The sequence below is a fragment of the Mobula hypostoma genome, chromosome 5 (genome assembly GCF_963921235.1).
Source record: "Mobula hypostoma chromosome 5, sMobHyp1.1, whole genome shotgun sequence".
NCBI classification, from domain to species: Eukaryota; Metazoa; Chordata; class Chondrichthyes; order Myliobatiformes; family Myliobatidae; genus Mobula; species Mobula hypostoma.
In genome coordinates this window covers 151,767,626-151,794,419 of record NC_086101.1, presented here as the reverse complement: position 1 = coordinate 151,794,419, position 26,794 = coordinate 151,767,626, and the positions used below count along the sequence as shown (strand labels likewise).

At 39.0% G+C, this 26,794-nt stretch overlaps 2 protein-coding genes across 3 annotated transcripts in view; one reads left to right on the top strand and one right to left on the bottom strand.

Annotated features, from left to right (window-relative positions):
- ric1 (RIC1 homolog, RAB6A GEF complex partner 1) overlaps window positions 1-13,994 on the top strand; it is a 154,564-nt gene extending 140,570 nt beyond the window's left edge. For both annotated transcript variants that reach the window (XM_063049186.1, XM_063049185.1), the window contains exons 24-26: window positions 6,550-6,727; window positions 7,381-7,569; window positions 9,428-13,994. In XM_063049186.1, coding sequence (XP_062905256.1) covers window positions 6,550-6,727; window positions 7,381-7,569; window positions 9,428-9,722 — 662 coding nt within the window. In that variant the 3' untranslated portion in view covers window positions 9,723-13,994. The remainder of the gene's footprint in view (window positions 1-6,549; window positions 6,728-7,380; window positions 7,570-9,427) is intronic.
- A 1,248-nt stretch (window positions 13,995-15,242) lies between these two features.
- LOC134347079 (endoplasmic reticulum metallopeptidase 1) overlaps window positions 15,243-26,794 on the bottom strand; it is a 72,955-nt gene continuing 61,403 nt past the window's right edge. The window contains exons 12-15 of the mRNA XM_063049187.1: window positions 22,371-22,570; window positions 21,849-21,964; window positions 19,500-19,663; window positions 15,243-15,617 (exon numbers count right to left, since the gene is read on the bottom strand). Of these exons, the coding sequence (XP_062905257.1) occupies window positions 15,453-15,617; window positions 19,500-19,663; window positions 21,849-21,964; window positions 22,371-22,570 (645 nt within the window). The 3' untranslated portion in view covers window positions 15,243-15,452. The remainder of the gene's footprint in view (window positions 15,618-19,499; window positions 19,664-21,848; window positions 21,965-22,370; window positions 22,571-26,794) is intronic.

The window sequence follows — 26,794 nt, the reverse complement described above, 5'->3', positions numbered from 1 at the left end:
ACAGTTTCAATTCCCGGTTGTCAACATCTGTGAAGATCTATCCTGGGCCCAACATATTGATGCATTACAACGAAGGTATGACAGCGGCTATATTTCATTAGAAGTTGGAGGAGATTTGGTATGTCACCAAAAACACACTCAAATTTCTGCAGATGTACCATGGGGAGCATTCTAACTGGTTGTATGGAGGGTATGTATGGTGTGGTATGGAGGGACTATTGTATAGCATCGGGGAAAAAACTTCAAGTTGTAAATTTGAGGTACAATGTATTAGTTGATAGGTGAAACCAGGAGAAGGGGAGGGGTGAAGTAAAGAGCTGGGAAGTTGATTGGTGAAAGAGATAAAGGGCTGGAGAAGGGGTAATATTATGAAAGAGGACAGAAGGCCATGGGAGAAGGGTAAAGGGGATAAGGTGAGAGAGGGAAATGGGAATTGGGAATGGTGAAGGAGAAGTGGGGGCAATTACCAGAAGTTTCAGAAATTGATGTTCATGCCATCAATTTGCAGGCTACTCAGATGGAATATAAAGTGTTGCTCCTCCAACTTGAATGTGGCCTCATTGCGGCAGTGGAGGAGGCCATGGACTGACATGTTGGATTGGGAAGTGGAATTGAAATGGGTGGCCACCAGGAGATCCTACTATCACTGATTATATTATCTATTGTACCATTTGGTGTTGTCTGCAAGTTTTGGAATTCAGCCCCATATAAGGGGCTGATTCTGTGTTCCATCCTAAGGCAAATTCTGTATTGTTGCTGTACCATTTATTCTGTGGTCTTCAACCTTGCTAACAGCATTTAATCAGCATATGCACCATCACCATTGCCTTCATCAGATTCTATCCAGTTGATAAAACAAGTTTTGCTTTTTGCAAATCCATACTGATTTATTGTTAATCCAAGTAATCCAGATTATTAAACTGACTGATGTAAATTATTGTTTTTATCCTTTCTTTTGAACAAGGGTGTCATACATTCAATCCTCTGTTCTTTGGCACCACTTCATTATTCAGCTTGGATGCTGCACACCATACATCTCTAGGGACTGTGTACCTATTATCTTACATGAACACTGAAAGCACTATAAAATGTGAAAATGAAAACTTCTGTTCCTTAATTTGAAAAAAATCACAAGTATATTCAGTTATTTACTGCTTTTGTAATGTTCTTGACAAATGCTGACTCATACTGCTGATAAAGACTCTGATTTTGGCAATTGTCCTCCCTCCTGAGTGCTACCACATACTGTGCGTTGGGAAATAACATTGAGTGTTAGTGCATGTTCTTTCCTCCGTGTGACTTAATCAGTTGGCTGACAGATTTTATAAATCAGAATAATACAACATGGAAACTGGCTCCTTAGTTCAACTCAAATGTACCAACTAAGTTGCCAACTGATGAGAAAATCTGCAGATGCTGGAAATCCAAGCAACACACACAAAATGCTGGAGGAATTCAGCAGGCCAGGCAACATTCATGGAAAAGAGTATAGTCGACATTTCAGGTTGAGACCCTTTCTCAGTACTGGAACAGAAGACGAGAAGTTCGAGCAGGAAGTAGGTGATAGGTGAAACTGGGAGAGGGGGAGGAGTGAAGTAAAGGGCTGGGAAGCTGTTAGGTGAGAGAGGTAAAAGGCTGGAGAAGGGGGAATCTGATAGGGTAGAAGACGATGGAAGAAGGGCAAGGGGGAGGAGCACCAGAGGGAGGTGATGGGCAGGTAGGGAGATGAGGTGAGAGAGGGAAATGGGAATGGAAATGGTGAAGGGGTGGGGGCAATTACCAGAAGATCAAGAAATCAATGTTCATGCCGTCAGGTTGGTGGCTATTCAGATGGAATATTAAGTGTTGTTCCTCCAACCTGAGTGTGGCCTCATCGCGGCAGTAGAGGAGGCCATGAACTGACATATGGGATTGGGAAGTAGATTTGAAGTGGGTGGCCACCAGGAGATCCCGCTTTTTCTGGCACCGTTGCTCAGCAAAGCAGTCTCCCAATCTATGTTGCATCTCATCGATATACAGGGGATCACACCGGGAGCACCAGATACAGTAGATGTTCCCAACAGACTCACAGGTGAACTGTCACCTCACCTGGAAGGACTCTTTGAGGAGGTGTAGGGGCAGGTATGGCACTTACTCCACTCGCAAGGATAAGTATCAGGATGGAGATCATTGGGGAGGGATGAATGGACAAGGGAGTCGGGTAAGGGTTGATCCCTGGAGAGGGTGGGGGTGTGGGGAAGATGTGTTTAATGGTGGGATCCCATTGGAGATGGCGGAAGTTATGGAGAATTATGTGCTGGACACAGAGGTTACTGGGGTGGTGGGTGAGGACAAAAGGAACCCTATCCCTTGTGGGGTGGCGAGAGGATGGAAGAGATGCAGATGAGGGCAGCGTTGATTGTGGAGGAATAAAGCCCCTTTCTTGAAAAAAGGACATCTGAACGAGTTCCAATTTCCCTGATATAGCGCACATGCCTCTAAATTGTTCCTATCAATGTACCTTTCCAAATGTCTTTTGAATGTTATTGTATCTGCCTTAACTAAGTGTCTGGCGGCGTGTTCTATAGACCCATCACCCCTGAAGTTGCTACCTCTCCACATATATTTAGTCCTGTATATTCAGTTTATTTGCATTAGAAATTCTACATCCATCATTGTTATAGGGGTTGTCTGGAGACGTGCAGCCCTTTCATCCTCCGTCTCTTAAGCTCTTCTGCTGTTTGTTGTTTGTCTCTGATCCTGGAGACGTGCATGCCTCTCCTCCTCCTCTGTCTCTTCTTCTCTCATCATTTTTTGTCCTGACTTTGATCCTGGAGTCATGCGGCCCTGGCCTCATCCAATTCTTGTTCTCTCCCTCTCCTTGCCGCTTCCCAACAAAGTTTGGCGTCATCTCTTGACCGTAATGTCTCCCTTCCCTTTCCACGTGGCTTAATTAGGCTGACCTTTTTTTTTACCCTAATGCTGGATAGAAGATACGAAGCAGTAACACCAAAGGATGCTGATTATTCTTGATGATGTGGTTGGCGCTCTCCTCAATGGACGTGATATAGTCACTGCTGTCCTTTGACTGCAGCAAAGGGTTTTATGGGTGTCTCGAAGTACGTCATTACAATAAGATTTAATTATCTCTTATTGATGGGTGGCAGTTAGATCTGTCCCAATCCTGCACATGCTGATGGTGATTAGCAGAATGTGACCCCTCGAAATAGAGCTGCCCTGCCCTTTTGCTCCGGTAGTTGTCGCTGCTGAGGCTGGCCGCGCGCATGCATCAGGTAGTCGCATCCCAATTTCCGTGATGGCCGATCGAGTCTCGGGTGAAAGCCAGCCTGTTGACTTTTGGCAAATGAGCAATTTTATATGAATATATAACCCTGAACTTTGCCTGCATTTTGTAAGTTAGCACATTTTAATTCGATTTAGCCAAAAAAAAAGTGCTGCTGTAATGCAAGCAACAGGAATTCTGCAGATGCTGGAAATTCAAGCAACATACATCAAAGTTGCTGGTGAACGCAGCAGGCCAGGCAGCATCTGTAGGAAGAGGTGCAGTCGACGTTTCAGGCCGAGACCCTTCGTCAGGACGTCAGGATGAGTCCTGACGAAGGGTCTCGGCCTGAAACGTCGACTGCACCTCTTCCTACAGATGCTGCCTGGCCTGCTGCGTTCACCAGCAACTTTGATATATGTTGCTGCTGTAATGCACCGTTTGCGCTAATTGGAGGTTACAAACAGACAGACAGAGCATGAGAGTTCTAGTAGTGTATAGATATATTAGAAGAAGTGCAAAAGTAAGGACAGATGCTATTTTCTTGAAAATTGTCTCGTATCTTCCTAGTTCTTTAATCTTTTTGAGTATATTGCTGATGATTTACTTTTATATATTTCTAATCCTGAGAGATCCATTCCTGCTGTTTTAGAGTTATTAGCACAATTTGGTCTTTTCTCAGGTTATAAATTAAATCTTAGTAAGAGTGAACTTTTTCCGATTAATAAACATCTTCCCTTATATTATAAATTTCCATTTAAATTGATTAATAATTACTTTTCATATCTTGGGATTAAAATTACTTGTAAACATAAAGATTTATTTAAGACTAACTTTTTACCATTAATAGACCATATTACTCAACTTTCATCTAAATGGTTTCCCTTATATTTAACTTTGATTGGTCGTATTAATGCAGTTAAGATGTTTTTTTTGCCAAAATTTTTATATGTGTTTCAGGCATTACCAATTTTCGTTCCTAAATCTTTTTTTGATAAAGTTGACTCTAAAATTTCTTCATTTATTTGGCAGAATAAGAATCCGAGACTGGGTAAAATACATTTACAGAAAGCTAAGAGAGATGGAGGTTTAGCATTACCTAACTTTAGATTTTATTATTGGGCTATTAATATTCGACATATGAAATTTTGGTTACTTGACCGGGACATACTATCTATTCCTAAATGGGTAGCATTGGAATTACAATCTGTTCAGGGTTATACACTTGGTTCTATTTTAGGTTCCTCTCTTCCTTTTGATTCGAAACGTCTTAAGCAGGTCTCTAACCCGATAGTTAAATATGCTTTGCGCATTTGGTTTCAATTCAGAAAATTTTTTGATCTTAATCAATTCGGGTTAGCGATTCCTATTTTAGGTAACATATTTTTTCCTCCCTCTTTTACGGATCGCGCTTTTCAAACTTGGAAGACTAAGGGTATTTTACGGTTTTTGGATTTATTTTTAGATGGTTCCCTTATGTCTTTTGAACAATTATCTAATAAATATAACTTATCAAGAATACATTTTTTTAGATATTTACAAGTTAGAAATTTCCTAAGTACTATACTTTCTTCCTTTCCAATGCTTCCTCCTATATATATTTTAGATTCGATAATTAACCTTAATCCATGTCAGAAAGGTGCATCGGCTATGATTTATAATATTATTATGAAACTTAGGAAAGCTCCATTTGATAAGATTAGGGTAGATTGGGAACAGGAATTGGGGCTTACCATTTCTGTGGATGATTGGGGGCAGATTTTACAATTAGTTAATACTTCCTCTATTTGTGCTAAACATTCCCTAATTCAATTTAAAGTGGTTCATAGAGCACATATGTCCAAAGATAAGTTAGCGCGTTTTTACTCGCATATTAATCCTTTCTGTGATAGATGTTCGGGGCAGATAGCCTCTTTAACTCATATGTTTTGGTCTTGCCCTACTTTGGAAACTTTTTGGAGAGATATTTTCAATATTATTTCTAAGGTATTAAATATAGATATCTCTCCTCACCCTATTACTGCTATCTTTGGACTACCTAAAATTTCTAGTAATCTTTCCCCTTCAGCCCGTAGAATGATTGCATTTCTTACTTTAATGGCGAAAAGATGTATTTTACAACATTGGAAAGAGCTTAATGCTCCAACTACCTTTTTTTGGTTTTCTCAGACGATTTTATGTTTGAATCTGGAGAAAATTAGAAGTAACCTTTATGATTCTTCATTTAAATTTGAACAGATTTGGGGACCTTTTATTCGATATTTTCATTTAATGTAATATTTACCCTTCTTGTTTTTTCTTCACTGTTTTAATGGAGGTCGGGATTGAGGACGTGATTTTAAGTTTAACTCTGTTTGGTTTCAAGTTAGCCCATTGCTTTGCTTTGCTTTTAGTTAGTTGCACGGTGGGTTTTTTTTTGGGGTTTTTTTTTCTTTTTTTTTCCATTGATATATATAAAATCTAGTATACTATTATGTTATCTTGGTTTCTTATGCTTAAATTACATTGTTTGTAGTATTTTCTTTTTGGTATTGTTATCTTTTGGAATTTTATTATACTTTAACATTGTATTAATGTTTATATGGCTTACCTTTTTTGTATACTTACTCAATAAAATGATTTAAAAAGAAAGAAAGAGTATACCACTGTTCTTTCTTCCAGCTCAACCCCCACCCTCATCACATCCTTTTTGATTTTTACACAATCCATATATTTAGTCACCAGATAGACTTTAGAATTCTCTTCCACCTTAGAGCCTACATAAGTGGCCAAGCTTTTAAAAATCTGTTCCCTGTGTTAGACACTTGTTTATTACACCTTTGGTGTCTTGTCATACATATATATAGGAACAATATCATGCATGTGCAGGTTTCTGCTCGATTTTTTTTTCTTTTATTGTTAGTTGGCAAAAGTTATTTTTACTCTGAGAATGGAATATTTTTAAATGACGCTTATGGAGTAGCTACATAATGCAAATTGTACATTTTAATTTTTAGTGTTAAATTATAATTCATTTTGATGCAGATTAAGTATTAAACTTCACATTCAGGACTGGTTAATCAGTAAATTTTATAGAACCATTTTCCCATGTATTTTCTATCAAACTTCCCACAATCCAATCTGCACTCTAGTTGAGAAATCTTAAATCTGTAGCAGAACTGAGTTTACCTAGTACTTTTTAAAAATTTTTATTTATTGGCATTTGTTTTTGGCGTAAAAAAATTGATTTGTGTTTCCTGGAAGTTGTAAAGTCTTCATGCTGCATGATATTTTCACTGTCATTGTAGGTGATGAATGCAGTATCGGATCGGCTACTGATCTCACTGAAACCAGTTCAATGGTGGATGGCGACTGGACTATGGTAGATGAGCATTTTTCCACACTCAGCCTCACGCAGTCTGAGCTAGAGTACATATCAATGGAGTTGGCCAATAAAGGTCCTTGTAAGTCACAGGTTCAGCTAAGGTAAATAACCTGCTAACCTTGTTTTCTGTATCATTATGTCAACAGCATTTAAAACTAGTGTATGAAAACAGATATCCCATATAATTTTTGCTCAGCATATTCTACCATTCCAGTAGAATTGAAAATGAGATGGTTGAAGTCCCCCTTTTGTTTCCTCCGCATGGGGTAAAGGAGTGAGTGGTCAGAGATTCCACTGGTCATTTGTGAATGAACTCCGGAATAAGATGGAAAAAGGTTGAGTAGGTCCCAGCTGCCCATTGGACAGGATTGAGGTGAGCCTAAATGGCAAAGATAAAAGCTGGCACGGTGGTGCAGCATTCATTATTGTCCTTTCACAGCTGCAGTGACCTGGGATTAATCTGGAGCCGTCTGAGGAATTTGCACATGATCATCTTTGATCTTGAGGTGCCCACATCACAAGTGTCCTGGCAATTGGCTAATGTAGTTAATTGCAAATAGAATTGAAGTGGGATTGGTGGGTGGGCGTGAGGAAGATTGAGGTGACAGTGCATAGAAGCAGCAGCATGAATCCAGTGGGAGGTTTTATTTTTAAAATGGCCACATAATTTCAAAGTGAAATTTATTGTAATGGTGGAACTTTTGGTGACTGACTTCTGCAGTCATTAATTTTGTCACCTGTTCTGCTCCTTCAGGTATCTACTCCATATATTTTTGGAAGCTGGCTGTTTGGAGTGGTGCATAGTGACAGCACTCATCCTCCGAGATTCTACAGCGATAGGTCAGATAATTAGTTCAATCCAACACTCCGAGATTTCCAAGGAAGTTTTGCAGGGTATTAAAGATGGGATGCTTGCTGTGGATGGATGGGCTTCATCAGACTGGTAAGTGTTGCCCTGTACTATCAGAACATTTTTTTTGCATTTTAAGATTATATAGTTTCAAGTGGCTTTATGTTAAATTTTGGGATTAATTTTTGGTCATCTATATTCTATAGTAATGGAGCCCCAAATTGCCAGCATCTTTCCTTTGAATAGCTCTAGTTTTTTTTTACAATTTTTACAATTGCTTTATCTGAAATCAGCAAGTCTCCATCTTGATGAATAAACTTCTGGGCTTCCAGCCAGGTAGAGGTGTCAAGTTTAACTGACAATTTCGATGACAAACTGCCATCTTCATTGGTGATGTTTAGGCACGTCTGGTCAGGGAGTTTATATACCCACATTGTCAGTCCTCCTTGATTGGTTAGTCCTCCACCAGTCATGTTTACACTGTCCTGCCTTGTTCACAATCGAATTCCAGTTCTTTCTTACGGCAAGACCTTTGTCTTTGTCAAAATTCTCATTCTCTAGTCTTATTTCAATGGCTTCCTTCACCGGGCAGTCCCAAGAGCCATTGGCATGACACAGTAGTTTTGTACTGTCAAAATCAATCCTATGACCATTGCTTGCAACTGCTACCGCCAATTTCTCATATGCCATGGCCATAGTATTGATTTTGACAGACTACAGTCCGCACCAATGGCTTTTGAGACGATCTGGTGAAAGAAGCCATTGAAATAAGACTAGAGGATAAGAATTTGAACAAAGGCAAAGGTCTCGCTCAAAGAAAGAACTGGAATTCGATTATAAACAAGTTGGGAGAGTGGAAATCTGTATATATACCCACAGACCAGATGTGCCTACGCATCATCCCTGATCATCCGATTCCTAAATGGACATTGAAACTGTGAACACTACCTTTTTTAAAATATATATTACTTGTTTTACATGATTTTTAATCTATTTAATACAAGTACATATACTGTAATTGATTTACTTTTTTATTTTTCTTTTATTATGTATTGCATTGAACTGCTGCAGCTAAGTTAACAAATTTCACAATACATGCTGCTGATAATAAACCTGTTTCTGATTCTGAAGATGGCAGAGTTTGTCATTGATACCTATACCTGGCTGGAAGCCCGAGAAGAGTTTATTCATCATATACACCAAGAAAGCATAGATCCTTTTTCAAGACTACTTTTTGAGTGAGCTGGATTGCCGGATGTTATGGTCACTGGATAAGCTCAGGTGTGCCATCAAGGAACCTTCCATATCTGACTGAACAGAATATTTCCTTTAAATTAACTTCATACAGAACAATTTCCTGTGTTTGTCTCCTCACTTCCCCCTGCTTTTTAATAAACTCCTGGTCTGGAGTATAGATGTTGATGCAGTCATATTTTCCCCTCTGATGGCAATCTTGGTATGCAAAGAAGTGCAGCTGCTGTTCTCATTCACTCAAAACGTTTTTGCAAGGTAGTTCCATGGTCAGTGAACAGCAGGATATCTGGGAATGAAGCCAAAGCAAATGTGCCTAAAGACGGAGATTTGTACATTTGCTTAATGGAGAAATGGGTCAAGCAAGCCCTAGATGAAGTCCCAATAAAGGAAAAAATTTGCTTTTTATTCACAACTTGTAGCAACAGGAATAAAATTTATTTTGAAAAATTGCATATAAAGTGACAAGTTAACCTGACTTTATTTAAGGTCTTTGCACATTGTTGGTAACCTCTGACCATTTTCACATCTGACTGTGTGAAAGGTGATTACTTGAAATGTTTGTGTTTGATATCATTTATTTACACATAGTGAACAACTGAATAAATACTCAATGAGAAGAATTTATTAAGGAATAGCAGAATTCTGTTCCACACAGTAATCTTTTTTTCTTCCCCCTATGCTAATTGAATATGGCCAGCCCTGGATACAAGCCATTTCTAAATCGTATAAAGCCTCAGTTGCAAAAATTGAATGAGGTCACAGAGGAGCAAATTCAACCCGAAGCTTTTCAGCCTTCAATTCGTCTGAGCATATCAAAGGCAGTGGAGCCCCCCAACCCATGGTCAGAAGACAGCAGAACCTCTGTGAGCCATGTGAACAATAGCCAGAATGATAGTGGTAGTGGTATCAGTGGGCAGGAAGATGATGACCAGGGAGAGGAGGAAGATGTACCACTCATGGATGAAGGCAGTTATGAGTGTAATCTGTCATGAATAGCTATTCTTTAGATGGTTGAATTCCAAACTTTGAGAATGCAAATGAATCATTGGTGCCTTCCTCTGTTATGCACATGTCTTGTATATTGAAGGAGAATTCTCACACTAATGTCCAAACTGAATTTGGAACAAAATGTCTGCCTTCATTTCATAAAATCAAAAAAATGACATCTTGGTTATTGAAATAGATTGCTGATGTGGAACATCTCTGGCAAAGTAACCATTCTTTCCCTTCTGTGTGCCTGAGCATCATGTGACATACAGGGTACCAGACAGTGTGGAAGAAATGCATGAATTCTAGATGCAATTTTATGAAAGTAACATCTTTCTACAGCAACTATTTCTGGATTGGAACTTGACTCTGTAGCAACAGTGCCTGTTTTAATACTGCCTTAGTTTGGTTAGGGTGGTGAGTCTTATAAAGGTGTTCTTACTTCAGAAATGTTTCAAATTCTATTATTTTTGTTCTTCGGCAAGGGAGTGTAATGAAATAGTGCCATACAAACTGAACATTATCCGCGTAAAGGACCAAGTTTCAGGCACTGATTTATTTTAGATTTTATTCATTGCTACATTGAAGTGTGAGTCCATACTTGTCCTAGAAGTATTCATTTATCACCATAAATTTAATTTAAAAACTATATTCTTAAAAGGGATTGTTCCGAGTACATTTGAAAGGGGCTCCGGTTCTCTTCCAGGCACATGACTCAAAAGTGGGATGCTTGATATTTTTGAAGAGTATTATTGGCTGTGTATTTAATTTCAGGCAGGAATCATTACTATGCCCTCTAGATGTAAGTGTGTGCTTTGCTCATTACTATACCTCTGCTGGAATAGATAGATGGTCTCAAATTGGTAATTAAATTGAGCTTCTGACCATATTCTCCATAGGTTATTGCTTAGTTTAGCCCTAACTTTAATTATATTGGTCCAACAACCAATTAGTGATCCACAATGTCTCTTGCATGCTTATAGCCTTGGTGTTATAACCAGTTGTACTCTACTTGACCTATTACTTGAGCCAGGCATGATTCAGTACTCCATTGGAACACTGGAGATAACTAGGCATTGGAATTAGAAGGCTGAGCTCTCTTTACCCCACTGACATCTAAATTTAACTAGATTAATTACTCCTACCTAGAATATTGCGAAGTCTAAACCTCTATTTTACAAAATGTGGCAATTTAAAATTTCCCTTTCTATCGGTGCAGAGTTGCCTGCTAGGTGTTAAGATCTTGTACAAATCATGCTATTTGGTTCCACAATGACTGGATATTTCAATGTCACAAATCAAGTCAGAAAACCCTGTCACAATTTTTGAAGGAAAAGACATGTGCATGATATGTGACTGAGGCTCTAAATCAAACTTTTAAACCCGTGTTGGTGCTTAAGGAATTGATCTTGGCCCTCAAGTATTTTATACAGAACTTTTTCTAAAATAAAGTGCATTTCAGATTTTGTTTAAGACGCCATCATTAACCCAACTGCTCATACAGCTATTTATATTGTACAGTGTTGCCGCAGGTGTTGCATGAGCATTTGGTACCCTGTTGTAAGATCTGTGTGAGATTTGTGCTGTAAAATAAATACCATTGCTTTGAGATGGCAGGAGCTGAAAAAGATCATTTATGAAAATTATCAGAGGACTGTTTTAACAGGTTTGTGTTTAGAAATGCCTTTATTTATTGCTTTCCCAAAAACTTAAGCTTTGTTCTAGATGCAAAAAGTATTTTTATGTAAATAAAATAAAGCTGTGTAATCATGTTTTTTATACTTGGTTAGATTCTAGCAAGGTGTAAAATATGAACAGTAACAATAGCTTTTAATAAAGGCTGTCCTAATTAAAGCTTGATTATTATGTTAATCCACTTTCAAGGGAGTAAAGTCACCCATTAATTTCCTACTCCAAATAAAGTGCTGCTGTGTATACTCTTAAATAGTGGTACTATCTACATACCCATTTCCTTGCATCTGAATGCGAAGGTAAATGTAACTGAAGCAGTATTAAGAGACTAAAATAGCATATTTGTTACTGTGCAATTTGAACAAAAGAAATGCAAATTGTTGCTTATTTTATACAATGAGTAGTCTATTTTTTTAGCCAAACCGAATTGAATTTTGATGTGGACCAAATTGGTAATCTAGCCCTAAATAGTAATTAGTATATTAATTATCAATGTTTAAGCTCATAGGATAATAAAGGACAGAACAGAATTCATTAAATGCAATATATCCTTTAAAAGGGATTTTAACATTTTGTTGAATGTTCAGAGGAATGCAGAGGGAGTGAGTGAGTTGAGATTGGATTCATGTTGCACATGTACCATACAATCAGACTTAAGCTAATATAAAAATGTATTATTTGATTACTGGCCCCTGTACTTGGCTGGGCTAAATTGAGGTCAGTTTCTTAACTAAGTTTGAAGTGTGCTTGGCTGTACATCCACACATGGCAAAGGTAATTATATTTTAGACTGTTTTCCAAGCAGTTGGTTTTTTTATGCAGTAATATCTTTCTATTTAATATTTAAATCTGCTTAAAGATTCTTTTGTACTCTTCAGTTTGCTAACATGACCTTGTAAATAACTGACATTAACCTGTTAAAACACCACACTGTAAATCTACTTAAAACCCATCAAGTGTTTCAAAACAAGCAGTATTTTCATCCAATTCCCAAATATTTAAAACCTGGTTTGAAGTCTTTTTTTAAAAAAAATATTTTTTTAAAAATCCCAGTAAGACCCCTTCCTGTAACTTTGTTGACAGCTGTGAAATGGAGACAAGTCTCTAGGAACTATTGAGCATGGTCTGGTGGTGTTTAACATAACCTCAATAATGTAGCAACATGGGCATATAGTTAGAATTCTCTTTGCAAGATTGATGGAATGGCAGTTTTTATCTGTTTTACTAACAAATTTATTTGTTTTTGTTTCCTGGCACATGTACGATTTTACAGCAATAAACACTTTTGATTACACAAGTTTGTTTTAGGCTGTTCCTGAAAAACATGGCATTGTGCTCTAAATATTAATAGCAAAATTTTACTTCACAGGAATTGGTTCAATCTTAAAATAAAATCAATGAAAGCTTCCACTAAACATTTATCCCTCAACAATCACTGCCACAATGCAAAACATGAAATAATCAATGTACAGTCCCCATCAGTATTATTAAACAATTTATTTTAAGTTATTGACTGAATGTATTTCAACTATAAAAATTGAAGCATGTAAAAATACTGTTACTGTGAAAACAACTTTGCAGGAGTTATGCCCAAAGGGCACCATATTCCAAAGCAAAAGCTCAAGGTGGTGCATGTTCAGCAAGTGCCGCCTAGTGGTTAGAAGACATTATAGAAAAATAAGGGGAAGTTTCTTTCTAGGTACTTTCCCTGAGTTTAACAAACTACTTTAACTAAAATCCTTCCGCACTTTCTGGTAGCATCTTTCCTAGAAGATAACTGACCGATTCAATAATTCCCTTACTTCTGTAATCACTTAAAAGTTCATATACAATGTATCATTTTACAGGTATTCTGCCCTGTTATTTGATAATTGTCCAATGCCGTTTAAGATTTTTTCCAAACTCAAGCTTAAGTAAAATATATTTACTTAAAATCAGCAACCCAATTAAGTAATCCAAGGATTTGATAAAATGCCTCAAATAGGTTTTGAGACAAACAGCCAAGAGACCAAAGCTGATATAATTTTGGTAAATGGAAGAATGCTGGATTAAAGGAACAAATTAATCTGGCTCCAATACACATCTAAAACTAGTAGTTACACTGTCTTCAGCAGCAATAACCCCTCGATAGTTCAGGCAACCATGTGCTTATAATGGTCATCTTATCTTTATCAATAGTCCTGTCTGCACCCTGATTTATTTCCGCTCTCCCTACAAAACAAACCTGTGAAATTAATGGACATTGACATACTTGGTTATGAACAATGTCGTTAAAACTAGCTTCCATTGCAAGACTGTCAGACCCAAGCTAAAACTGTGTTTGGAGATGGTGGTTTGAAAACATCTTACTCATTCATCCTTAACCTACTAAATTATGAACAAAATAAATGTCATCACTTATCAGTTAGTAAGACATACTGTAGTTCTTCATGTACTTCCAAACCCAACTTGAAACAACAGCAGGTAAGAAATCTGCATCTCATTGCAAACAAAGGCTTTTTTCATACCCATTGTAACAAGAATATTTTAAAATTGAACTACTACATTCATCACAGCAATATTTTTTAAAACTTTGATATACTTCAATATTAGAAAAGCTTATGTGCAATTTACCATTTCTCCAGTGTTGGCATCTCAAAAGCTAGAACTATTTACTCAGGTTCCAGTTTTTCCAATACCACAGTACTGTACGCAACACCATGGAAACTAAATAGTATTCTACAAAAATGGGTTCTCTGTCAACTGTTTAATATTTTTATTTTGTTTTAATATTCAATTATACCATAGTTACCAGTTAACATTGCTAGAATATTCAGTATTGAAACAGTAATTAATTTTTAATTTTTTTAAAAATTCAGTTCAATTTTAACATGATACAGATGCTTTAACAAAATTATGGCATAAAAGAAACGGTCATTCATACTAAATCTAACTCCAAAAGTTTTTGTTTTTGTATTTGTGCAGTTTCGTTTCAATTCAGATCAAAATGCCAGTGCAAAGAAATAATAACTACACTACCTCTAATGTAAACAATGCTCAATATAAAACTTTAAAAAGCATTCTGTGAAGGAACTCCACACAACACTGTGTCAAGTAAAACATGATTGAAAAACAGACTGGTGCATCTACACTTGGCTTAAAAAAAAGGATCGTTAAATTCTAAATAAAATGAGTATGATTTCACACTCTGGATCCAAGCATACTGGGTGTATGGTATTGAGAATCGCTTCGGGTGGAGCACTTTTTCAATAGCAGCTGCTGAATTTGATTATTTACTCCTCCCAAGGTGTGCAAGAGACATCTGATAAATGAGCATTGTGAACTTTCAGAAATACCTTGTGTCAATTTTTAAATGCCAGGAGCATCATAAGTATCTAATACCATTTTCAACAGTATCCCTTTGAACTTTGTTAAAATTAACCAGACATCTGACAACAGAGGGAAAGATTAATACCCTGAGAACAACTTAAATATTCTGAATGCATTATTTGATTCAAGAACATCTTGCACTACAAATCCACTTCCCCTCTGAAATGCAATGGTTGAAGTCTTAATTATTTCACAGTAATATTGCTTCACCTCATCCATTAATCCTAAATTTTATTGTAAAAGTATTCATTTTCCAACATAAATCAAGGACAGGCAGTTAACAACAATACACTCAAGTCTCTGTACACTTGCATCTCAAGTCTTAGTTCAAGGTGGCTTTCACAACTAATTCCTTGCAAATAATTAGAAATTTAAGAGAATTGTGGAGAAAGTATGCTGGTCTTCACTGAGGCGAAGCATTGCCAATGAATACATGACAAAACACAGCAAAATGAGTCAAGAAGATTAGTTATATTTTTTTTAATCATCTTAGGGCCAAGAAGTTTCTGGCAATAGCTTGAAGCTTCACTTGATCAGTCTTTCCTTCATTCCAAAACAGTCATCATCAAATTGAATAATTATTGCAATTATGGCCTCATATTCAAGATAGTTTGCTGCCCTTGCAGAGATGGTGTAGCAACATGGGGTATATTGTCTCCATCTCTTACCTAGTTTCAGAAGACAAACAAGTTGTATGTACTGGTCCAGCTGGATATAAAACACCATTCCGGAAATCTCTTTTCAAGAGCAGTAAGTTCTCTTGTCCTTTGTTCATCTCCAAATAAATAATGAGAAGCTACAGCAATAACCACCATCTCATCAGGAGTAGGGTCTACAGTCTAAAAAAAAGGACATTTTTACAAAGATTATGAAATTATTTTTTAATCAAAACAATGAAATAAATCATTAAGGAACACCACAGGGTCAGATTGAGAACACGAGAGAAGCAACACCGTCTAGTCTGTTCAGCCATTCGCCTTGCTCTGTACAGCTGGAAAAACCAGCCCAGGTTTTATTCCTCACTCTCAATATGGACATGAGAATACAGCTTTGGAGTAAGCTGTTGTTGGAATTTCTCCAAGCCCATGTCCTTCATCAGGTATGGTAACCAGAAGTCATATTGGTTTAGGTGTGATCTAATCCAAAAAGAATAACTCAAGACTAGCCATATATTCCAGGATTTACAGGACTGTGCAAAAGTATATACATCTAGGATGCCTAAGATCTTTGCCCAATACTGTATGTCAACAAGGAGCAGAAGAGTGAGTTTGCAAATCTGGCGGAAACAAAGGATGTTGGGAATGGCAAGGGTGGAGCATTGTGGGAGGGGTGGCACAGGTGTAGACACACCAGGCAAGGTCATTTGATTTCAAACAATAGATTTGGTTTATAGATCATTACAAAATGTCTCTGGTGCTTCCCCCTCTGCTCCTGTCCCACTCTCAGTCCACAATAGAGACCCGTATTTAAATCAGGTTTATTATCACTCTCATGTGTCAATTTTGTTTTGCAGCAGCAATACAGACATAAAATTACTACAATACTATGTAAGGGGTTTCTTTCATGTTATTTGCTAAGGCTAATAAAATGGCTTCTTTGTTATGTTATAATAAAATGGCTTCTCTGTAATGTTAACTGCTGAGTTAACGGTAGCAGCTTGTATGGGTTATAATTACTGATAGCGGGAATTGTATTCATTTGCTAACCAATTGGGATAGATGTTATTCTTTCTTGTGTGTGAAAGCTATTGTTTTTCGCGGGCTTTGGTGAGAAGGCGCGATGGGGACAGAGGGAGGAGACGCGACCCGAGAAATGCAGTAAACTGGGCGACGGAATGGACCCCGAGCAGGAGTCCGAGGCCCAGAATTTTCGGGAGGAGAGGAGACGAGGACAGACACATGTGGAGCGTTTGGTCGACCACCAAGGGTGGTCCCATTCGAGGGTTGGCAGAGCTTGGAGCACATCAACTGGAGGAAAGGGAGACCCAGTTCTGTAAGAGCTCCAACGAATTATTTGTGCACAGAACTGATAAGAGTTACTGACTTGGCAACTTTATTGTATTTGTTTCTACTAACCCATCACCAAGTAATACTTATAAAGTGTAATCATTTAATTGCATATGGTGTACTCTCTGTTATTTGGCGTGGTGGGGAACATCACACAGCATCTACACAAACTGATTACCTAGTTTGGTGGGGCCGAAGGCTGCTTCCCCTAGATGAAAGCGAGCTTGAGGCTGACCGGGGGCTACAACTATGCAAAAATCTTTGGCACCCTAGCTATATATGTGTGCCTAAGTCTTTTGCACAGTACTGTAGCATAACGAGCCTCCAAATTGTTCTCAATGCACATCATCCTTAAATTGGACAAGGAATGCCATACACAGAATTGCAAGTTCACAGCCAGGACTGGGGAGGAAAATTCAGCTGAGAGAGCTTAGAGTAAAGGCAGAAGCTCTAAAACAACTTGTATATCTCAATTTAGTAATTTCCTGCTAAAATAATTCTGTTCCATGGACATGCATCAGGACTCATCTCAGTCAATGTAGTTGGATTCACATCATTGCCTGTAGTCAAGGGGGACACAGAATCATTGAGAACTTCTGGCCATCTAGCCCCTGCTGCAATATTTTCTTCCTAATCCCACTGACCTGCAGCTGGACCACACTCCTCCCATCAATGTACTTATCCAAACTTCTCTTAAATGTTGAAATCAAACCCACATCCACCACTTCCCCAGCAACTCATTCCACACTCTCACCATCTTTCCTGTTTTGCTTAAAACATTTCACCTTTCCCTCTTCACCCATGAACTCTAGTTCTAATCTCATCCAACATCAATGAAAAAGCCTGTCTGCATTTACCCTATCTATACCCCTCATGATTTTGTATATTATTATTTTATTATACTATTTTGTACTGTGAATCAAGTCCTAACCAACACAACCTTTCCCTATAACTCAGGTCCACAAAACCTGGCCACATCCTTTTAAGTTTTCTCTGTACTTTTTTTGATCTCGGTGATACCTTATTGATCAAAACTGTACACAATACTCCAAATTAGGCCTCACTAATCTCTTATACAACATCTAAACTCCTGTACTCAGTACTTTGATTTATGAAGACCAATGTGCAAAAAGCTCTTTGTATAACCCTCTCTACCTGTGATGCCAGTTTTAAGGAATTATGGATCTGTATTCCCAGATCCCTCTGATCAACCACACTCCTAAGTGCCCTACCATTCACTGTGTAAGGCCTACCATGGTTTGTCCTCCCAAAGTGCAATACCTCAAACTTAATCTGCACTAAATTCCATCCAGCATTTTTAGCCTATTTTTCCAGTTGGTCCAGGAACTACTGCAAGTTTTGATAGCCTTCCTTTAGCACTATATGCCGAATCACGTCATCTGCAGATTTGCTGCTCCAGTTTACCACATCATCCAGACCACTGCTAAAGATGACAACCAGCAATGGATCCAACACCAGTCCTCGTGGCATATCACTAGTAACAGGCCTCTAGTCAGAAAGGCAACATCTGCTACCACTCTCTGGCTTCTCTCGTGAAGCGAATGTCAAATCCAATTTACTACCTCGTCCTTATTGCCAAGTGACTAAATCTTCTTAACCAGCCTCCCACATGGGACCTTGCCAAAGACCTTGCTAAAATCCATATAGATGACATCCACTGCCATCAACTTTCATGGCAACCCCCTCAAAAAAAGTCAGTAAGTTTGGTTAGTCAGGATCTATTGCACAAAAAGCCATGTTGACTATCCAGATCAGTCCCTGTCTATCCAAATACATATATATCCAGTCCCTAAGAATACCGTCCAATAACTTACCCACTACTGATGTCAGGCTCACCAGCCTATAACTCCCCAATTTATTCTTAGAGCCTTTCTTAACAGAACATTAGCTATCCTCCAATTCTTCAACACCTCACCCATGGCTAAGGGATGCTGCCATTGCTGCATAAGCCTCTGAGGGAACACCTTCTCAGGCCATAGGTATTCATCCACTCGAATTTGCCCCAAGACAGCAAGCACCTCCTCTTCTCTAATCCAAAGGCCTCACTTCTGTTTTGCCTCAGTACCATAGACTCTGTTCCCATCTCCCAAGTAAATACAGCTGCAAATAAAATCCATTTAAAATTTCCCCCATCTCTTTTGGCTCCATGCATAGATGACCACACTGAAATTCAAGAGGACCAAATTTTTAACAAGCTCATTTTGCTCTTAATCTATCTGTAGAAGCTCTTGGGATTCTCCATCACTAGAGCAACCTTATGTCTTCTTTTATTCCTCCTGATTTCCCTCTTAAATATTCTCTTGCATTTCTTATACTCAAGTGCCTCATTTGTTCTTTGAGGCCTCTGTTTACAACGCACCTTTTTTTCTGACGGAAACATAAACTCTGTCTTTGCAAAATTACCCTTTTGAAGGCCTCCCTTACCAAACATAGCTTTGCCAGAAATGAACCGGTCCCAATCCACACTTCACAGATACTTTCTGATACCATCAAAATTAGCCTTTATCTGATTCAGAATCTCAACCTGAAGACCAGGCCTATCCTTTTCCATAATTATCTTGAAATCAATAGAATTATGATTACAGCTTCAAAGTGTTCCCCCAACACACACTTCTATCACTTCCCTATCTCATCCCCTAATAGGTAATACAAGTTTTGCTTTTAAATTAATACTACAAGATAAAGCAGGTTTACCTGAATCTCCAACCAAAATTGCCATGGGGGAGCCTGTAGCCCATGGGAATAGAAGAAAAAGTAATCTCCATCAGTGCTGTATAAAGAACTTGCATCCCCTACAGACGACCTGATTATGGAAGAACCTTCACGTGGCCGAATGTACAGTGTAATGTGACTGGGACCTATGCAAAGAGGAAAGGTGTAATAAGGCATGGAGAGAAATCACCTTTCATACCCAATTCTTTCTAATAAAACTACTGAATACAAAATCATCAGAGCTCATTGGCAACTTGTCTTTTTTTGAATGAGACAGATTTGCAGTTAAACAGGAACAGCAGCCATTCAATGCAACACATCACATACCATACAACACACACAAAATGCTAGAGGAACTCAGCAGGCCAGGCAGCGTCTATGGAAAAGAGTGACCAGTCGACGTATTGGGCCGAGACCCTTCATAAGTCCTGACAAAGGGTCTCGGCCCAAACATCGACTGTACTCTTTTCCATAGATGCTGCCTGGCCTGCTGAGTTCCTCTAGCATTTTGTGTGTGTTGCTTTGGATCTCCAGCAGCTGTAGATTTTCTCAACTTCATGTACCATTTTGAGTGGTGAAGTGAATGTGCAAGATACAACCTCATAAAAGTGCATACATGTGATAAAAGATGAACAGAATTAAAATAGATGTGACTAAGTTTTCACAAAAGTAGTGGAATAATAGTTAAGGCTTTTTATCAGCTTTTTCTGTTATTTCAAAATATTTTAATAACTTGTGCAAAATGCAGTACAGAAATTCGCCATCAGGTGGTGGTGTAGAGCAAGCTAAAATTAAATCAAAGTTAACTTATTAACTCATTAGCACAATCATGCAAATGTAAAAAGTATAACAATTTACGTAAACAACAGGAATTCTGCAGATGCTGGAAATTCAAGCAACACACATCAAACACAACAATTTAGGTGATTAAATGGATTACATGGAAAACACTAAGATCATACATTGTCTGACTAGTTCTTACTCGAATTATTAAAGCACACTAACAATGTACACAGCAGAACCACAGTGAAAGTTCAGGGATTACAGTAAATGGCAAATTTAAACATTATGCAATTTAGGCATCAGCTATTTTAAATCTAAAATAAATGTTGTAAATCTAAAATGAAAAAAAAGAAAATACTGGGAATAGAGCATAGAACAGTACAGGACCTTTGCCCTATGACGTTTTGACGACCCTCTATCCTACTCCAAGATCAATCCAATCCTTCCCTCCTACACAGCCCTCTATTTTTCTTTCATCCATGTGCCCATCTCAGAGTCTCGAAAATGTCCCCAATGTATCTGCCTCTACCACCATCCCTGGCAGTGCGTTTCATGCACCAACCACATTCTGTGTTTAAAAACAAAAACTACCCCCAACATCCCCCCCATACTTTCCTCCAAACACCCTAAAGTTATCCTTTCCCTCACCCCCAAACCCCATATTAGCCATTTCCAACGTGGAAAAAAAGGTGCATCTTGATCACTCTATCTATTCCTCTTATTATCTTGAACATCTGTATTAAGTCGCTTCTCATCCTCTTCCTCTCCAAAGAGAAAAGCTCTAGAACTCTCCTCTGCACCCTCTCAACAAGAATTCTGCAGATGCTGGAAATTCAAGCAACACACATCAAAGTTGCTGGTGAATGCAGCAGGCCAGGCAGCATCTCTAGGAAGAGGTACAGTCGACGTTTCAGGCCGAGACCCTTCATCACCCTCTCAATAGCTTCCATATCCTTTCTGTAAGAAGCAGACCAGAACTGAGCCCAGTATTCCAACTATGGTCTAACTATAATTTTATAAAGCTGCAACATCACCCCACAGCTCATGAAATCAATTCATCTAACTAATGAAGACCAACACACCAGGCATCGTCTTAACCACCCTGCAACACTGAGGGATTATTGGATGTGCCCCAAGATCCCTCTGCTCCTGCACACTGTTGGGCTGCAGAGCCTGTTCCTCTGCTCTACAGTTCAGAGTCCTGTATTCTGCCCTCACGTTCAACCATTCAAAGTGAATCACTTCACACTTCCAGCTTGAACCTAACCTGCCACTTCTCAGTCCAGCTCTGTGCCCTATCAATTCCCCACTGTACACTATCTGCAACACCACAAACCTTCAGAATGACAAAGAAGAAACCGTTAACACTTCAAAACAGTGTGCCTAAGTCATTCTCAGATTGTAAATGATGGCTCTTTTTTTTTGCTGTTGATATTCTTCTTCAAAATCAGACCTGTAGTCCATCAGAGAAAAGTCTTTATATTTAGATATAATTACAACATTTGTATAACGTATTTTATGGAGAAATTAATATTTTAATTATCATACCATCCACCTCAAAGGTCATGTTAATAGATTGTGAAGGCAGCTTGTACTTGGAAATAAGTCTGAAAGCAACAGGTTCCCTGATTGGAAGTTCTGAAGCTGGCAGATACCAGTTTTTCCTAGAAAACAGTAAACATTAGTCAATAAGCTTTTAGATCTGAAATCTAAACAAAAAAGAAATAACATTAATTGATGGATTTATCAGAAATAGTGCTACAATGGAATCGTTGTCTGTGAAAAAACAGATGGGTCTCAGAGGTTAGTAATAGTACCGGGGTCAAATGCATGTTTGACCCCTGTACCATTATCAGGGACAAATATCAAGAGGAGGCTTTTCACATCATGAAACAAGGGTTGACAGACATTCATCCACTCACCCTAATCTGCTCCAACCCACAGTCAATCGCCTCTTAAATGTATAATTTTGGACAAATAGTGGCAAACAAAGCAGCCAGTCCTAATAAGATGCGATGTTTTCAAGAAAGCAGAAATGGAAACAAGGTGGGAGGAGAGCAAATTTCTCACCTGATAAAACTATGAACAGGTAAATACCAAGGGAATCCACAAAAAGGTGCGTTCTCACAGGGGCTCCTCAATGTATCATTGATTTCAGGTATATACGGAGTAACATGGGACATGAGGGTGTAATCAAATCCATTGATCCAGATGCCAGAATCTTTCTTGACCACTTCTCCATTAACATTGTGAAAAGTTCGTGTTATATGCTGAAGAAGAAAGAGAAAGAGAAGTCAACATTTTCTCTCTGCAATCAGCCTACAGACATGTCAAAATTCTCCAGTTCACACAGCAAGTGTCATATTTTCCCCAAGTTTCACCTTCAGAACCTTTTCTCACCTTTAACCTGATTTCCCCATTTTAATTTGGGCAAGGTAAAATGGTGGGCTGATAATGCACATCATTACCTCAAATTTGTGGTAGTAAGCAAGTTGTATCTGCAGAATTTGCTGATAATTTACACAATTGGCACCTTTTTTAGTATCCTATTTACTTAAGAGCTTGATAGATTTGCAATGTAATTTTAAAAATAACTTACATTTTTATAGCACCTTAACCAATAGGGAACAGCGTGCCAGGGCACGTAGTGGAGTGGTTGTTGGGGAAAGTAGATGTTAAGCCTACATACAATTATAGGAAACAAAACTTTGAGCATGGTGGGACTAATGTTCTGAGTTGCACCTATTTCAATGCAGATGAGCTTAAGAACATGCATGGATCAGCACCTGGAAGTATGATATTGCTCCCATTAGTGAGACTTAGTTGCAGGAGGTGCAATACTGGCTGCTCAGTGTTTCGGGGGTTCTGTTATTTAGCATGGGGGGGCATAATTAGTCAGGGAAAAATCACACCAATCTCAGACAGGACAGACTGGAGGGCTCGTCTACTGAGGCTTTATGGGTGGGACGGAAGAATAAGAAAGGAATGACTACGTTCATGGGATTATATTATAGACATCCCAATATTCAGCAGGATTTAGAGGAACCAATTTGTAGAGATAGCAGGGAATTACCAGAAAAATAAGTGTGATAATAAGTGATTTTAACTTTCCACATATTGACTGGGGCTCCCATTATTGTAACAGGACTGGATGGGATGGAGGTTGTCAAATGTGCTTAGGAAAGTTTCCTTTATCAATATATAGAGGGCCCAAGTACAGAGAGTGCGATACTGGATCGAGTGTGATAGGGAACCAGACAGGACAGGTGACAGAAGTGTGTGTGAGGAAACACTTTGGATCCGATGGCTGACTGGCAGATGGCTAACTGGCAGAAGGCAAAGAATGGGAATAAAAGGGGCCTCTTCTGATTGGCTGCCACTGACTAGCGGTGTTCCGCAGCAGCCTGTATTGGGACTGATTCTTTTCACTTTATATGTCAATGAATTGAATGACGGAATTGATGGCTTTGTGGCGAAGTTGGCGGACAATACAAAGAAAGGTGGAGGGGCAGGTATTGTTGGAGAAGCAGGAAGTCTACAGAAGGACTTATAAATTGGGAGAATGGACAAAGTGGCAGATGGAATATAGTCTAGGGAAGTATATCATCATGCACTTCAGTAGAAGGAATAAATGCATAGACTATCTTCTAAACAAAGAGAAAATACACACATCGTAAGCGCAAAGGGACTTGGTTGGCAGTCCTGGCGCAAGATTCCCTAAAGGTTAACTTGCAGGTTGAGCTGGTGGTGAGGAAGACAAATGCAAGCAACACACATCAAAGTTGCTGGTGAGCACAGCAGGCCAGGCAGCATCTCTAGGAAGAGGTACAGTCGACGTTTCAGGCCCAGACCAATGATAGCATTCCTTTTAAGTGGATTAGAATACAAAAGCAAGGGTGTAATGCTGAAGCTTCATAAGACTATAAGACACAGGAGCAGGATTAGGGCATTTGGCCCATCGACACTACTCTGCCATTCAATCATGGCCAATCCTTTTTTTAAAACCCATCCTCAACTCCACTCCCTAGCCTTCTCCCTGTAACCTTTGATGCCATGTCTAATCAAGGACCTATCAAGCTCTGCCTTAAATACACCCAATGACCTGGCCTCCACAGTTGCCTGTGGTAATAAATTCTATAAATTCACCACCCTCTGGCTAAAGAAATTTCTCTACATCCGTTCTGAATGGACACCCTCTATCCCAAAGCCGAATAGACACCCTCTATCTCTTGTCCTAGATTCCCCCACCATGGCAAACATCCTTTCCACATCTACTCTGTCCAAGCCTTTCAACATTCGAAAGGTTTCAATGAGATCCTCCCCATCCCCCCCCCACATTCCTTCTAAATTCCTGTGAGTGCAGATCCAGAGCTAAAAACCCTTTCATTCTCAGAATCACCCTTGTGAACCTCCTCTGAACCCCTTCCAATGCTCTTCTTAGATCAGGAGCGCAGACCTGTTCACAATACTCTAGGAGGTTCACCAGTGCCTTACAAAGTCTCAGCAAAACACCCCTGCTCTTGTATTCTAGACCTCTTGAAATGAATGCTAACATTGCATTTGCCTTCCTCACCACCAACTCTTCCTGCAATTTCTCCTCAAGGACTCCCAAGTCCCTCTGCATCTCAGATTTTTGGATTTTCTCTCCATTTAGAAAATAGTTTGTACATTTATTTCTACTACCAAAGTGCATGGCCATGCATTTTCCAACATTGTATTTCATTTGCCGCTCTCTTGCCCATTCTCAGAATCTGTCAAAGTCCTTCTGCAGCCTACCTGTTTCCTCAACACAACCCACTTACTCACCAATCTTTGTATCATCTGCAAGGCATTGGTCAGACCACACTTGGAGTATTGAGAGCAGTTTTGGGCTTCTTATCTAAGAAAAGATGTGCTGGCATTGGAGAGGGTCCAAAGGATATTCATGAGAATAATCTCGGGAACGATGGGATTAACATATGAGGAGCATTTTATGGCTCATGGCTTATACTCACTGGAGTTTAGAAGAATGGGGGGGGGGGGGGAGAGAGATTTCATTGAAACCTTCTGAAAGACCCAGATAGAGTGGACATGGGGAGAATGTTTCCTGTAGTGGGGGAGTCTAGGACTAGAGGACACAGCCTTGGAATAGAAGTGTGTCCCTTTATAACAGAGATGAAGGGGAATTTCTTTAGCCAGAGGGTGGTGAATCTGTGGAATTCATTGTCACAGATGCTGTGGAGGCTAAGTTATTGGGTACATTCCTGTCAGACACCCTGAGCCAATAGGCTGGTCCTGGACTTATTTCCTGGCATAATTTACATATCACTATTTAATTATTTATGGTTTTATTACTATTTAATTATTTATGGTGCAACTGTAACGAAAACCAATTTCCCCCGGGATCAATAAAGTATGACTATGACTATATTAAAAATGGAAGTTGATAGGTTTCTAATTATTAAGGGTGTCAAATGTTACAAGGAGAATGGGGTTGGGGGGGCTAATAAATCAGCCATAGTGGAATGAAGGAGCAGACTTGATGGGCCAAATGGCCTAACTGCTCCTATGTCTTATGGACTGCTCCTCAGGTTAATACTCCAAATTGGAGAAAGGTCAATCTTGATGGCATCTTTTGAAAGGATCTAGAAAGTGTGCATTTGGGTAGGTTGTTTTCTGGCAAAGAGATGCTTGCCAAGTGGGAAGCCTTTAAAAGTGAAACATTGAGTATTCAGAGTCTGCATATTCCTGCAAGGCTAACATTGGTTGAAGGGATAATGAGGCTTTGGTTAAGAAGAAGGTGCATGGCAGGAAAAGGCAGCAACGAGCAAGTGAAGTGCTTGAGGAGTATAATAACTGCAAGGGAACACTCGAGGAAAATAAAGAGGGAAATCAAGAGGGCTAAAAGACACGAGGTTGCTCTGACAGACTAGGTGAAGGAGAATCCCAAGAGCCTCTATAGATATATTAAGAGCAAAAGGATGGCAAGGGACAAAGCTGGTCCTCTTGAAGATCTGCGTGGTCATTTATACATGGGGCTGAAAGAGATGGGGGAGATCTGAAATGGATTTTTTGCATCTGTATTTACTTGGGAGAGGACACAGGGTCTATAAAACTGAGGCAAAACAGTAGTGAGGTGGACCATATTGGATTAGAGAAGAGGTGCTTGCTGTCTTGAGGCAAAATAGGGTAGATAAGTCCACAGAACCTGACATGGTATTCTCTAGGACCTTGTGGAAAGCTGGTGCAGAGATTAAAGGGCAAATTGACCTGAAAGATGTATTTAAAACGTCCATAGCCACAGGTGATGTGCTGCAGGACTGCAGGATAGCTAATGTTGTTCAGTTGTTCAAGAAGAATTGAAGAATAAACTGGAAATTATAGGCCAGGGAGCTGACGTCAGTTATAGAAACATAGAAAATAGGTGCAGGAGTAGGCCATTTGGCCCTTCAAGCCTGCACCGCCATTCAGTATGATCATGGCTGATCATAAAACTCAGAACCCTGTACCTGCCT